Here is a 15,808-nt window from a genome sequence, read left to right on the forward strand (position 1 = left end):
GTGTGTGTGTGTGTGTGTGTGTGATGTTTGTCCCTGGGGAAGGACATCATGCTCAGTGCAGTAGAGGGTCATCGAAAAAGAGGAAGACCCTCAATGGGATGGATTGACACAGTGGCTGCAACAATGGGCTCAATCATAGCAACGATTGTCAGGATGGCTCAGGACCAGGCAGTGTTTCGTTCTGTTGACACAGGGTCGCTATGAGTTAGAACCTACTCCATACCACCTAACAACAAGAACAACAACAACAACACATACACACACACACATACACACACACACACATATACATGAAACCAAAAACCTGTTGCCATCCAGTCGATTCCAACTCACTGCAACCCTCTAGGACAGAGTAGAACTGCCCCATAGGGTTTCCAAGGCTGTAATCTTTATGGAAGCAAACATCTTTCTCCCACAGAGCGACCTTTTGGCCAAGTGCTTCACCACTGTGCCACCAGAGCTCTTTCCCCCATACATATGTGTGTGTATATATATGTTGTGTGTATATGTACATCCATACATCTGTTTTAACTCTAGTTATGTATTTATTACAGTACTGGATCACGTTTTTGTTATCAGGTGCCGTAGAGTTGGCTCTGACTCGTAGCCACCCCATGTACAACAGAACGGCACACTGCCTGGGCCTGCGCCAGCCTCATAATCATTGCTGCGTTTGAGCCCACTGCTACAGCCTCTGTGTCGGCCACCTTGTTGAGGGTCTTCCTATTTTTCACTGACCCTCTGCTTAGCCAAATGTGGTGTCCTTCTCTAGGGCCTGGTCAGATTGTACTATATATATTTTATATTTTTCTTTTTTTTCATTTAACACTCTGTTCGGGACATCTTGAGCACATCGGTTAACCAGATTCTTCTTTTTTTTTTTTTTAATTTTTATTGTGATTTGACTGAAAGTTTACAGAGCAAATTCATCTCCCATACAGCAGTTTGCATACACTTTGCCTCATGACATTGACTGTAATTTCCCACAGTGACTGTAATTTCCCACAGTGCAACAGCTTCCCTCCCACTTCCTCCTCATAGTTACCTCTTCCCTGTGTCTTTCCCTCCCACGCACTTGAAATAGGACCAAATGTGGGTCCCTGTCCGGTGCGCAGTCAGACCAAAACAGTTTACACACCAAGAGATTAAGAAGAAAAATTATTTGTTGCAAAGCGTCAGTGCAAGGAGTTGGGGGTGTTCGTCTCTACCCCACCTCAAATAACGTTTCCCAGAGTGTGAGAAGCTTTAAATAATGAATTTAAGTGAGAAAGACTTTCCCTCTCAACCTTCTGTTAATTTTTCCAATTAGCCTAGGAGCAAGTGTCAGTTTTGTGCTGGGCTGAGGACGAGAGGGGTTAAATGTCTCTCTCTAACATTTATCAATCTCCCTTTTATAACCAAATCGCCCCAGTTTGGGGACTCACTGCTAACCAGAAGGTTGGCAGTTCAAACCCACCAGCCGCTCCATGGAAGGAAGATGGGGCAATCTACTTTTGTCAAGATTTTACCACCTCAGAAACCCAGTGGGGGTCACTATGAGTCAGAATTGATTCAAAGGCAGTGAGTTTGGTTTGGTTTTGGTTACTGCCTTTAGGCAGGCAGCAGCACCTAACTGGAATTTAATACTTGAACTTTGTTTTCATTGTTGTTGTTTCTCTGTGCTTGTTGATCAATTCCTTATAGCGATGGTATAAGGTGTTGGTTTCCCCTTTACAGCAGTGATAGAATTTATTTACCATAATAAGTTTTATTCAATTTATTGTTTATTGAATCAAAGAATTTACTTAGTATTAACAAGGTGTTGGATTTAAAGCAATAATCTTGAAGTTACCATGGGCCTGACTGGGTTTGGGAACCCCGGTGTGCAGTTGTCAGGGTAAACACCTTGAAGCCACTCTGTTCAGGACAGGGCCTGGGAGACAATCACCATAGGGCCCTGGGGCCCCTGGTTTCCTGCTTGACATGCCCTCCCCGTCACTCCGTCCCATCCTGGTGCTGCCTGGGGTCCTAAAGGAGAGAAGTGGGTACCCCTTCTGATTCTCATGCTTCATCTCCCTGGATCCCCAAGGAACATGTGCACTTTTTGTGTGTATGGTGATAATTATTACACACAATGTGCTGATTCAGCCACTCGGAAGTATCAAATTCAGCAGCGTTCATTATATTCACCACGCTGGAACCATTACCATTAGCCATTTCCAAAAATATTTTGTCACCTCAAATGGAAACCCCCTAAGTGATGACTCCCCATTCTCCCCGCAGCCCCTAGTAACCATAAACTCCCCATTCTCCTCCCAGCCCCTAGTAACCACTGATAACCTTTTGGCTTTGCACATTTTCTGTTCTAGATAGTTCCTGTATGTGGACTCATACGGTATTTTTCCTTGTGAGTCTGACTTATTTTGCTCAGATGATGTTTTCCAGATTCATCCGTATTGTAGCATGAATCAGAATTTTATTTCTGCTTAGGGCTGAACAATAGACCATGGTGTGGATATAGAGGAGCCTGGCAGTGAAATGGTTAAGTGCTCGGCTGCTAACCAAAAGGCTGGTGGTTCAAATCTACCAGTTGCTCCAAGGCAGAAAGCCATGGTGTTCTTCTGTAAGGCTTTACCTAATGGGGGTCACTATGAGTTGGAATCAAATCGACAGCAGTGGGTTTGGTTTGAGCTTTGCTTCCATTAAAGGTTGACAGCCTTGGAAACCCTGTTGTTGTTGTGTGCTGTAGTCAGACCCGACTCATAGCAACCCTAGGGTAGCTATACGTCAGAACTGCCTTGAAGACAGTGGGTTTTTTGGGTGCGTATGGATGTACCACTTTTGTGTATCCATTCATCTATTGATAGACACTTGGGCTGTTTCCACCTTGGACTCTTGTGAATAATGCTTCAGTAAACATTAACATGCAAGTATTCTTTTGAGTTCCTGCTTGTAGTTCTTTTGGAAAAATATCTCGGAATGGAATTGCTGAGTCATATGGCAATTCTGTGTTTAATTTTTTGAGGAACCACCAAACTGTTTTCCACAGCGGCTGCACCATTTTACATTCCCACCAGCAGTGGAGGGTACAGTTTCTCCATGTCCTTGCCAACATTTATCACTTTCCGTTTTTCTGATGTAGCTATGGAACTTGTACATTTTAAGAGGGCATTTTTAGATACTAGCTGGCAGCTTAAGGAACTCAGCTCCTGTTTACTGAGTGCCTGCTTATGCCCTGCATTTTTTTTTTTTTTTTTTACTACTATTCATCTTCCAACAGCCCTTAGACGTGGGCACTGTTATCATTTCCATTTTGCCACAGAGGAAACTGAGTCTGAGGAGGGTGAAGTGATGAGTCTAAAGACACACAGCTGCTAAATCCATGGCCAGGCTGGCTAACCCCACAGCTCATGCTTCTTCCTTGTGCCTCTTGAAGGAACATGGAAGGATTCCATTTTCATTTATGTGAATAAAAAGCCTGCACTAAAAAGCAGCTATACCTTCTAGGTTCAATATGGTATGAGTTGAAGACCACAAAATCTTACCAACCCAGAATAACGAATCTCTAATAGTGGAATTCTCAGGCCAGAAGGAGCCTTAGATCTTTGTATCTGTGTATGATGCAGGCCAAGGACAAAAGGTGGAGATGGAACACACATTACGTAAAAGAAGTCATTTTTCTTTAAGGACATCCAAGAGGTAGACTTACAGAGAGACTGGTAGGGTCATCATTGATTGCCAGTCCTATGCCAAGCCCTTGCTCTCTCACCCAGGTGTCCTAATAGCCCTGCAAAGTGGGTAACACTCTATTTTGAATGAGGACATGGGCTCAGAAAGGTCAGGCAAGGACACACAGCTGGGGAGGGGCAGAGCAAGCATTCTAAACCTAGATCTGGCTGGTTCTGCAGCAGACACTTAACTAAACAGACCCTCAAATCAGAGAGTTACACTGAGTCAGGAGAGAAGCCAGAAGGTTGTGCAAACTCTGGAGTCTCCATGTGAAAACATGTCCCTGGCGACTCCAGTCTCCTTTTCTGTAAAATGAGGATGAGGGTACCTCCCGCCTGGAGTAGCCCCGAGGAGCAAGATCACGTGCCACGCCAGTGCAGCTGTGACCTTTCTGCCCTCAGCTTTTGTGGCGTCATGTCTCCACAGGTCCCTGCCCTAACCTGTTTCCTCACTTCTTCCAGGCCCCACGAAGAACAAATGCCAAGAGCTCATATGCAAGTGTGACCAGGAGGCAGCTCAGTGCCTAGCCCAGGCCAAGTACCACATCAAGCACCTCTTCTACCCCTACTTCTTATGTGGGGGGGGCTCACCCAAGTGTGACTTGCGTTGGACTTGACATGATTTTTTTGCCCAAGGAAATAAATCTTTCCACTGACTAACACGGTGTCAGTGCTCTGAGGGAGGGAACTGAGACCAGGTGATAAAGCTGAAGGGTTTGTTTGCTCTCTCTCCCGTCCCGGAACTCGGGGCTGGCGTCTGTTTGGTTTCCGGTTGATTAAGGGCAAAGTGCCACGTCTGTTTTATAAAACCACGACCCTGTTTATGACGGTGCCGGGTTTGGTAGCATTTTTGAGATTCAATCCTTAAAAGAAGGTGAGCTTTTCTTTGAATGTGTGCCTGATGACGGGCAGTCGGATATGAATGACATCCTATGAGCTGGGCCCAGCTAGGCTCCAAGTCACAGCACAAGATGGGGTGTGACTCCTGCCCTTATGAGAGTCGAGTCTAGTGGCTTCCAGCTTCCCCAATGCTGGCATGGTGATTCCAACTCATAATGACCCTATAGGACAGAGACTGCCCCATAGAGTTTCCAAGGCCATAAATCTTCACAGAAGCAGACTTCCATGTCTTTCTTCCAAGGAGCAGCAGGTAGGTTTGAACTGCCAACCTTCTGATCAGCAGCCAAGTGCTTAACCACTATGCCACCAGGTCTCCTTAGGCTTTTAGCTAAGAGACTATCTATCATTGCCCAACTCCCTCCACCTTTAACTGTTAAAATGTATTTCCTGACTGCAAAAGCAGTACATCTTCATTGTTAAATAAAAAACAACAACAACAAAAAAAAAAAAGAGAACTGAAAAGCAGAAAAAGGTCCCTTTACCACACTCCAGCAATGACTACTCCTAGTGTTTTAGTTGACTGCCCTTTAGGCTTTTCTATAAAGTGTAATTGAGATCATACTGTGATTTTCGTAAGCCTCTGTCCAGGTGACTCTTTGAAAACTTCATTTTAAAGAGCTGGATCTCCTTAGACAAAAGGCTGAAATCCATTAAATGGGGAGGAGAACATCTGTTTAATAAATGGTGCTGGCAAAACTGGATATCCATTTGCAGGAAAATGAAACAAGATCTGTACCTCACACCATATACAAAAACTAACTCCAGATGGATCAAAGACTTAAATGTGAAACCTAAAACTATAGAGTTCTTCAAGAAAAAACTAGGGGAAAATTTAGGGACCTTAATATATAGCAGTATTTTATTGTTGTTGTTGTTTGCTGTCGAGTCGGCCCCGACTCATAGCGACCCCTCCTTGGGTTTCTGAGGCAGTATCACTACGGAAGTAGGATTGCCCAACCTTCCTTCCGAAGTATTTTATTAGGGCACCTAAATTTGCCCCTAGTTTTTTCTTGAGGAACTCTATAGTTTTAGGTTTCCCATTTAAGGCTTTGATCCATATGGAGATAGTTTTTGTCATGGGAGCTCTGGTAGCATAGTGGCTAAGGCACTTGACTGCTAACCAGAAGGCTGGGGTTCAAACCCGCCTGCCACTCCTTGGAAGGAAGATAGGACAATCAACTTCCGTGGTGATACTGCCTCAGAAACCCAAGGAAGGGTCGCTATGAGTTGGGTCCGACTCGATGGCACATAACAACAATAACAACAACAATAACAACAACAATATATGGCATAAATTGGCATAAATAGACTATCAAGCATAACCCAAAATGCAGAGACAGCAGAAGATACACTAGATGAATGAGACCGTCCAAAACTTACATTTTTATGTGCTTCCAAAGACTTCTCCAAAAGAATAAAAAGAGAACCTACCGATTGGGAAAAAATATTTGGCAATGACATATCTGGCAAGGGACTTATCTCTAGAATTAGAAAACTCCAAGACCTCAACAACAAAAAGACAAATAATGCAGTTAAAAAATGGGCAGAAGACATGAATAGACACTTCACCAAAGAAGATATTCAGGTGGCCAACAAACATGAAGAAATGCTTATGATCATTAGCCATTAAATCCAGTGCCATGGAGTCGGATCCGACTCAGTGACCCCGCCTTGGATGTCTGAGGCAGTATCACTACTGGAGTAGATTGCCCAACCTTCCTTCCAGAGAGTGGCTGGTGGGTTTGAATCACCAGGCTTCTGGTTAGCAGCCAAATGCCTTAGGCACTACGCTACCAGAGCTCCTCATTAGCCATTAGAGAGATGCAAAGCAAAACAACAATGAGATACCATCTTGCTCCAGCACTAGTAGCAAAGTTCAACAAGACAGAAAATAACAAATGCTGGTGAGGAGGCAGAGAGATTGGGACTCCCCTACACTGCTGGTGTGACTGTAAAATGACACAACCACTGTGGAAAGCAGTATGGCAATTCCTTAAAAGGTTGGAATTAGAAATACCATTTGACCTAGCCATTTCATTACTAGGTATATATCCTAAAGAATTGAGAATCAGGATAAGAACAGATATATGCACACCCATGTTCTGGTGGCATAGCGCCTAAGGTTCAAACCCACCAGGCACTCCTTGGAAGGAAGGTTGGGCAATCTACTTCTGTAGTGATAGTGCCTCGGAACCCAAGGAGGGGTCGCTATGAGTCAGGTCCAACTCCATGGCGGTGAGTTTGGTGTCTGGTTTATGTTCATCGCAGTACTATTTACAGTAGCAAAAAGATGGAAACTGCCTAGGTGTCATCAGCTGAAGAATGGGTAACCAAACTATGGTACATACACACAAAGGAATACTATGTAATCCTAAAGAATAATGTAGAATCTGCAAAACACTGCATAACATGGATAAACTTGGAGGACATTATGCTGAATAAAATGAGTCAATCACAGAAGGACAAATATTGTATTAGTCCGTTACTGTAAAAAGTCAAGGAAGGGTTTATATATGGAAGGAAACGTTCTTTGTTGGTTACCAGGGGTGGGAGGGTAGGGTAGAGAACACTGTTAGACAGGTAGAGACTAATATTGATTTGGGTGAAGAGAAGGGCAATGTACCAAATGTGAGTGATCAACATGGTGGCATTGAGGAAGAGGAAGGCATAGAGAGATACATGGGAGGTACAGACAACAAAGATAAACCTTTTTGCACATACAGCACTATGTTGTCAGTGAAAGCAAACATGGATATATGGGTGGATAGATGGGTGGACAGGCTGAACTATTAGGAATGTCTATGCAGGGGAGAGTGTGCCCAAGACCATGTATAGGATTGGCAGACTGTTTCTACAAGTATATTGGTATGTTCTGTAAGAATTCCCAGGAATATAGTAGAGCTGACAAGGGACAAGGTTGTAGTCACTTTTTGGCCACAGCCAGCTACCCAGAGGGAGTGAGTAGTTGGACCTGTGGGCTCGGTACCATAGTCACAGGGGACATCAAGCTCAATTGGCATAACATACTACACAAAACATTGTTCCACCTCCTACTGTGGCAAGTAGTGACTGGGATCTTAAAAACTTGCAAGCAGCCATCTAGATGCAACGATGGGTCTCTCCTCATCCACAGCAAAGAAGAATGAAGAAAACCAAAGATTCATGGAAATATTAGTTCAAGTGACTGGTACACCATGTGGGCCTCAGCCTATATGACTATGAGACCAGAAGAACTAGATGGTACCCAGCTACCACTGTCTGTCATCCACTCAGAGGGGGATCTATGTAGGAGATACATAGATAGAGATACATAGATAGAGTTCTGGATAGAGTGGGAGAACAATGTGGAATGAAAGTAAAAATCACTAAAAAAATAAGGGACCAGGTTTGCTGGTCTGATAGAGTCTGATGGAACCCCTGAGACTATGGCCCCTAGCTGCCTTTCAGGTCTGGAATTGAACCCACTCCTGTGACTTCCAGCCAAACAAGATAGGCATATGAAGTGAACATGTTATACGAGGTAGATACACTCCTTGGAGAGAACAATCATGGGAGAATAGAAGGGCTGTGGGAGACACTGGGAGACAGCTCAGGGGGCAGGAGTGCATGGAGGGAAGGACACAGGGAAGAGATACCTGGAGAGGAAGTGGGAGGGGAGCTGTTGCATTGTGGTAAGTTGTAGTCAGTGTCATGAGGCAAAGTGTATGTGAGCTGCTACATGGAAAGTGAATGCTCTGTAAACTTTCACCCAAATCACACACAAAAAAGAGAGCTGGCTCTTGTACTACTTTGTAGACTGCCAACTTTTTGATCTTGGGGATGTTTCCTATTTTTAGCAATTATTGCCATGATAAAAAGTCTTGTGAATAGCTCTTTGCCCACCCCCACCCCCACCCCCACATCTATTTTATTATTATCCCTGAGCCCAGATTTGGATCAAAGGGTTTGATTTTCAGTGGCCACCCCCTTCTGACGCACCCAAACCCATGGCCTGTTCTCTGAGTGTGCCTGTTCCTTCTGCTGGTGATAAGGAGAAGCCCAGCCCAGCCTGTGTGCTCTGGGCTAACTCTCCCCTGCCCTCCTCCCCAGAGTAGATCCGCGTATTACTTATCTTTGACGGAGAGTGTGGGGAGAGGCTGGTGACAGCATGTGGTAGGACACAGGCCTGGGGGACTACTGGACTGGGGGTTGGTAACCCGCAGTTCTGCCAGGTCTCAGCCCTGCCAATGTGCCGCCCCCCGACCGCAGCACTGGCTCCATGGCCTTGGCCATCCAGCCTCCATCTCTTCATCTGGGGCCCAGAACAGCAACCCTGCGAGGCACGAGACCAGGCATGTGCAAACACCACAGTGTCCCCAGATCCAAGCCCTTCAGCATCTCTCACAAGTCACGTGTGTTATGGGTTGAACTTTGCCCCCCTCACCGAAATAGGTGTTTTAAACCCTAACCTCTGTGCCTGTGGTTAGGAAGACCAAAGAAGAGTAGATGCTTCTGGGCAGTGGTGCTGGCAAAGCAAATGGAGAATACCACGGGCTGCCAGTAGAATGAACGAATGTGTCCTGGAAGGAGTGCAGCGGGAATGCTCCTTGGAACCGAGAATGGCCAGACTTCGTCTCACCTGCTTTGGTTACGCTGTCAGAAGGGACCATTCCCTGGAGAAGGATGTCATGCTTGGTAAGGTGGAGGGTCAGCGAAAAAGGGGAGCGCCCTCAATGAGATGGATTGACACACTGGCTGCAACAACAGGCTCAGGTACAGCAAGACTGTGAGGCTGGCGCAGGACCAGGCAAAACCCAACAACATGCCTGTGGTTATTATCCCATTTGGAAACGGGTTGTCTTTGTTATATTAATGAGATGGGATCAGTATGAAGCGTGTCTTGACTCCAGCTCTTTTGAGATGTAAAAGGGATTAAATGAGATTTAACAGCTATATAAACAACATCAGAGAAGAGACAAGGACCTTCCTCCAGGGCTGACAGAGAGAGAAGCTTGCCCTGAAGCCGGCACCCTGAATCCGGGGTTCTAGCCTCCCCAACTGTGAAAGAATCCATTCATTTGTCAAAGCCATTCATGTGATGTTTCTCTTACAGCAGCACTAGAGAACTAAGGCATGTTACACACGCACAGCCAGGGGGCCTCGAGGCCTCGTGAGCAAAGAGGAGGAAGAGAAACATCCCCTCCTTTCACTCAAGACACCTGAGGGTGGTGCCTTGGCCTGATGGCCACATCAGGCTGGGGCATGTGAGCCAACTGTGCAATGCAGACTTCCCTTGACTTTTCTAAATCATCAGTTCTTTTCTATATCAGAGGTCTTATCTGTATAAAAACCTTTATTTTTATCTTAAGTAATTTCTTCAGACTTTCAGATGCCAAGCGTGAGTGACATCTTTAGTGAGAGATACAAAGGGTTCGTGGACGGTCTGTGGAGTCACACAAGCTCTTTGGCTGCCAGCTTCTCTCTGCAGGGCGTCTTCAGAGAGATCACAGGTCCTCCTGCTGGTTCCCAGGGAAGGAAATAAAAGGCCACCATCCCTCCGTGTTTACAACGATGTTGTTATTTGCCATCGAGTCAGATCCAACTCATAGAGACCCCTCCTTGGGTTTCTGAGGTGGTATCACTACAGAAGTAGATTGCCCAACCTTCCTTCCGAGGAGTGGCTGGGGGGGTTGAACCACCAGCCTTCTGGTTAGCAGTCAAATGCCGTAGACACTATGCTACCAGAGCTCCTATTTACAATGATGGCACTTGGGAAATACCCGTTGGAACAGGACAATGGAGAGACAGTGTGAGGTCAATTAACAAAATGTTTCTTGGAACAAAATGACTGTCCTGGGATTTATTTTACAGATTAAATCTTAAAAACAAAAGAAAAATGCTTTAAGGTAGCAGTGAGGAGGCTAAGCCTGGTGTGAATTAAACCCATTGTCACTGAGTGGATTCTGACTCATAGAGACCTTGTGTAGAGGACAGAGAACTGTCCCATAGCGTTCCCAAGGATATCATCTTTACAGAAGGACATCTCCACGTTTCTCCTACATCAGTGGCTAATGGGTTCGAACCGCCGACCTGTTAGCAGCTGACCCACCAGGGTTCCTTTGGTGTCAGTTACCCTCCACTAACTGCCTCTTTTCCCGTCAGTAACACTCCCCCAGCACACACACTGGTCTCACAGTAATGGATCCAAACATCAGTGATTACAAGTGGGGAACAGTGACCACCAGCGTCGTCGTCATTTCAGTCTTTAACTGCATCCTTTCCAAAGTTTCACGCCGAAATCGTCTGGCAAGTCTTCACAGAGACGGAAGTGTCAATCCAACTTTGGGTTTTCCGCTGTATTTTTTTATGTGCAACTAGCTGTCTATGCCTCACGGTATCTTTTCCCCATTTCCCTAAACTTGACTTGTTGGACAAGCCTGGTCTCGGGTTCGGTGTCAGGGCTCCGGCTCCCCCTGGGAACCTCAGTCGGGCGCTGGAGTGAGGGCAAAGGTCTGTGGCCTTGTGATGCCGACCCCACGCTGTCCCTGAGGGCTCTTAGAGCCCCTGCCTGCTGCCCGGGCCTGAACCTCACAAGTGCCTGTGAGGAGGGCGGCTGGGGGGGAGGTGCTGCCTGCGTCAGCCAGCCGGCCAGCCCACCGCCCACCGCCTGAGAGATGCCAGTCCCTGCTGCCCCCAGGCCACAAGCAGAAGGGGCGAGGACCTGGCTGCAGCCGTCAACTGCAAAGCAGCACCTTATGTTATTTGGTAGAAAACATGACCCACCCCCACCCCCTCCCCCCTCGTAGCATCAAAGCGCAGACCTGGGCGACTGTGGCAGTCACTCAGAGACTGGCCACTGCGAGTCACAACACTTGGGTCTCCAGCCGCCGCACCTCCTTGACCACAAGGTCGATGTTAATGATTGGGTTAAAGTACAGGGCCCAATAAAATAAACAGTTGCAAACAAACTGTGGGATGAGGGGCCAGAACATGGCCACAAAGAGCCCCTGCGTCGATACTTTCCAGAAATGGCTCCACATCCTCTGAGGTACTGTCCTGCAAAGACAAGAGCAGCTTTTCAGGGGCAGGACTGCAGTGGCGTCTCTACTGGCAACACCCCGGTGCTCAGGCCTGAGCCTTCTCCTGGTGCCTCGAGCATCCAGGCACCTGTGTGCAGGGACCCTGCCTTCCTAGCCTGGGAGCGGAGACAGACCTGTGCCTGACGAACCTGTGTTCACTTGGGGTGAAGGCTAAGGATGCACCGTCTCCCACGCTGGGCGAGGCCTCGTGTTCACACCACCACAGCCTCAACCTTACCTGCCTCACAGCTGTGTGCATTTCTTCTGTGTATTTCTGTGTGTATACACTTACATGTATTTCTCAGCATAGATATTTTCCCCGCTAGGCTGTAGGCCCCAAGGGATCGGACTGCCCAGCAGAGAGTCAGGGGCACAGGGTGTGCGGAATTCAAATACAGGAGGGAGACTGAGGTTCTCAGAACCAGGTCCAAGCCTGCTTCTGACGGCCTGGGCCGACAGCACTGTGTCACGTGATGTTGAAGCTGAAAGGAGTCTGGGGTGATAGAGGTGTCACTTCTGCCTGCCCAGCAGCCAACCTCAATATTCTAGAAACGACTTCTCTCTTCTATTCTTTTCCAGGTGGTTTGAGAGGGGCTGAAGCCAGCCCAGGGCTGTGGGGTGAACACAGGCCTGGAGCCTGCTTGAGGGCAGCCCTGCATACGCCTGGTGGAGGGTTCTAGCTGGGTGAGCATGTGACCCAGGCTGAGCCAATCAGAGAACAGGAGTGTGAGCTCTGAAACTTGTACAAGTGCTCTCTTTCCACCAGTGTCGCCAAGCTGCTCGGACGGAAGCCCAGAGCAACACGGGAAAGGGCAGAGCTGTGAGAGGGAGACAGTCAGTCCTGACGACAGCATCCGGGTCTCTGAGGCCAGGCACACCTGAAGGCTTGAGTGGCACGCCCTTTTCTGGCAGCCAGTTTAGGTTGGGTCTGTCACCTGCAGCCAAGAGTACTGACTCAGAGACTCCAGCTTTCCCATTGCACAGATGAGGCCAGAGAAGCAATTCCTGTCCCAGTTGATGGTGGAGCAGCATGAGAACTCAGACCCACAGAATTCCTGAGCAGGCTTCTGTACACTCTGCCATGGCCTTCGGTCCATGAAGGCGGTCCTTCCCCCTGGCTTACTCCCTCATCATTAACACCTTTCACCATCACACCCTAGGAACTATACGGTAGCACCATGATGTCGGGATAAAATACACAGGGAAACACTTTAACAATGAGCACCACACAACAAACCCCCCACACCAAACACAAGGGCATTTTCCTAGCTGCCACTTAATAATGTTTTTTAAATGAGGGTCTGGACCTGAGATCCCCGTCCTGAGACAGCAAAGAGAGGCAGCAGAACCAAAAGAATGTCATGAGACCGAGTGCTGGCTCGCCAGCGCACAGGGCCACAGTGCTGAGTGCCACTGGGCAGGAGGCTTGCTGGCAGAGTGGGGTGCGCCTATCAGCAGAGCTCAAAGGGCTTTGGACACTTGTCCGAGCAGGGCAGGGACCAGGCCAAGAGGCCAAGGGCCAAGGGCCAAAGAGAGGCACTCCTGTGGCGGTCCTCATTGGAGACTTGTGTCCTGAGCATTCCTGAACCTGAACTGTAGCCTGTCACGTCCCGAATAAACCCCATAATCATGAATAAATAAATAAATGAGGTCTGGGACAGTCTTGGGGGACTGAGGATTTTTCCAAGTTTGAGAAACACTGCCGTGAGGCCCCTTCTCCCGCTCCGCATCTCCTTCCCAGTGCCTGCTGCCCTGTGGGTCTCCTCCCTGAGCACACACTTACTTCAGTTCGCTTCTGGACCAGATCCTCCAGAAGGAGAAGAACTCCAGCACCGAGAGCAGCATGGCATTGACGATGAGAAACCGTGACGTCCAGTAATGGACCTCCAGCCAGTCCCACGCAAACTCCGCAATCAGCTGGTACGGGAGGAAGGAGTATTTGACCAGGAACTCCCTCCACTGCTTCCACGTGGGCTCTCGAAGATGCTTAGAAACAGCACATAGACACAGAAACGCATGAGGAGGGCTTTGACACGGGACAGTGTGGTTATCCCGAGGCTTTCACACCTTGTTACTCAAATGCACCCCTTATCATCCAACAGTCGAAAAGAAGTTTCCACCCGTCAACCCTTCTTGTAATCATTCATCTGAAAGAGCAAAGATAAACATCACCTAAAAGGTCAAACCGAGATGCCTCTTACATGGTTGTGGATGCTCCGAAGTAAAAAATAAAGCATAAGTTATGAGCAATGGGGTTGAACTAAATTTAAAATAACCATTTTGTTTGTTAATATCTTCATCACAACATCCACCGTCATTGAGTTGATTCTGACTCATAGCCACCCTTTAGGGCAGAGTAGAACTGCTCCATTGGGATTGCAAGGCTGTCATCTTTAAGGTAGCAGACTGGCACATCTTTATCCCGTAAAGTGGCCTGTAGGTTCAAACTGCTGACCTTTTGGCCAGCAGCCAAGTGCTTCACCACTGCACCACTGGGCCTCCTTTCATTACAGTGTAGACAGCTCAGACCATGTCCTCAATTCAGTGTTTTAACTGTGGTAAAACAGTCTTGTGGGGAAATTAACACACACACACACACACAAACACACACACACTGTCTCTCTCTCTCTTTTTGAAAAAAGCAATGCTTGGAAAAGAAAGTTCTATAAATTTTATAATTACTGGTACAGTCATCCCCCCTTATCTGTGGTTTCACTTTCCAGTTTTAGGTACCCACGGTCAACCATGGTCTGAAAACAGTAGCCCACATAACAATGCCTACGTCATTCACCTCACTTCATCTCATATAATTGTTATTACAGTGTACTGTTACAATCCTTCCATTTTATTATTAGTTATTGTTGTTAATCTCCTACTGTGCCTAATTTACAAATTAAACTTTTTAAAAGGTATGTATACATTGGAAAGAACACAGTATATATAGGATTTGGTACTATCCGTGGTTTCAAGCATCCACTGGTGGACTTAGAACATATCCCCCAAGGATAAGGGGAGACTATATAAGCCAGGAGCTCTGGTAGCATAGCGCCTAAGGCACTTGACTGGTAACTAGAAGGCTGGCGGTTCAAACCCACCAGCCAATCCTTGGAAGGAAGATGGGGCAATCTACTTCCATAGTGATACTGCCTCGGAAACCCAAGGAGGGGTGGCTATGAGTTGGGTCCGACTTGATGGCACATAACAACAACAACAACTATATAAGCCAATAATTACAAATCAAAAGGAATATTTATTTAAACAACTCATGGGCGATAAGAAGGCTGACGATGCAGACCTTGCTAGAAGCTCAGGAAAAATGCACTGGAGCAGAGACTGGGTGGTCAAGGGGAGAAATGAGTTGATGAATGGGCGGAACTGTGGGGGCTTGTTAAAATGCAAAGGGGGATCTCTGTGCTTTCAACTGGCGAGGGCAGGTAACTGGAAACTGGGCCATTGGAGGGACACTTTGCAAGGGCATGAATTAAACTATATTCAAGGCTGAAGTCGGTTAGGCGGGCTCTTGAGTATAGTGTTTAAAAAGGGTCTTAGGCTGACTCAACCATGATTTCAGAGGAAACTATAAGGTGAACCTATTTTTCTTTCAGGTGCACCCTCTCCTCACTTACTGACATGGTGAGGTTCCGAAGACCAGGTTGTTATGTGAAAACTTGTGTTATATGAAAATGGAGGATGACTCTGTCATTACAGGACTGTCCAGCCACTGAGAATCATGGCTCAGCCAAGCTGACCTCAACCATCACAACCAGGTTATCTCACCCTGCACCTCAGGGTTCTTGCTGCCAGACATACATCATTAATACGCAAAATAGTGGGACAGTAGATTTTTCACTTTTGTCGTAAATGTGAAATGTTGGGTAATGAGAGAGTCAGTAAGTGAGGAGTAGGTATACAGTTTTCAGACAGAATGTGAACACAATTTCCTTGAAAATAGCTCAATTTTTTCTATAGAAGGCTTTATACATAATGTGTATCAAGTGACTATTTTCTGAGTCATTTTCACCAAAGCACTTTTTTTCTAACATAAGTATTACATACATACACATGTTTATATTTTCAGTATAATATAATAGTGTTAGTTTTTCTAGATTATAAAAGTGATGTCAAATCAGTTTTATTTATCTG

The 15,808-nt window shown here is 46.7% G+C and overlaps 2 protein-coding genes across 2 annotated transcripts in view; one reads left to right on the top strand and one right to left on the bottom strand.

Annotated features, from left to right (window-relative positions):
• The window catches only part of PLA2G10 (phospholipase A2 group X), a 21,416-nt gene extending 17,092 nt beyond the window's left edge, over positions 1-4,324 (top strand). The window contains exon 5 of the mRNA XM_007951807.1: positions 4,170-4,324. Within this exon, the coding sequence (XP_007949998.1) occupies positions 4,170-4,324 (155 nt within the window). The remainder of the gene's footprint in view (positions 1-4,169) is intronic.
• A 7,125-nt stretch (positions 4,325-11,449) lies between these two features.
• BFAR (bifunctional apoptosis regulator) overlaps positions 11,450-15,808 on the bottom strand; it is a 29,105-nt gene continuing 24,746 nt past the window's right edge. Inside the window, exons 5-6 of the mRNA XM_007951809.1 lie at positions 13,449-13,651; positions 11,450-11,642 (exon numbers count right to left, since the gene is read on the bottom strand). Coding sequence (XP_007950000.1) covers positions 11,450-11,642; positions 13,449-13,651 — 396 coding nt within the window. The remainder of the gene's footprint in view (positions 11,643-13,448; positions 13,652-15,808) is intronic.

Source organism: Orycteropus afer, unplaced genomic scaffold, assembly GCF_000298275.1.
Source record: "Orycteropus afer afer isolate SDZICR_OR568_19922 unplaced genomic scaffold, OryAfe1.0 scaffold00312, whole genome shotgun sequence".
Taxonomy (NCBI): Eukaryota; Metazoa; Chordata; class Mammalia; order Tubulidentata; family Orycteropodidae; genus Orycteropus; species Orycteropus afer.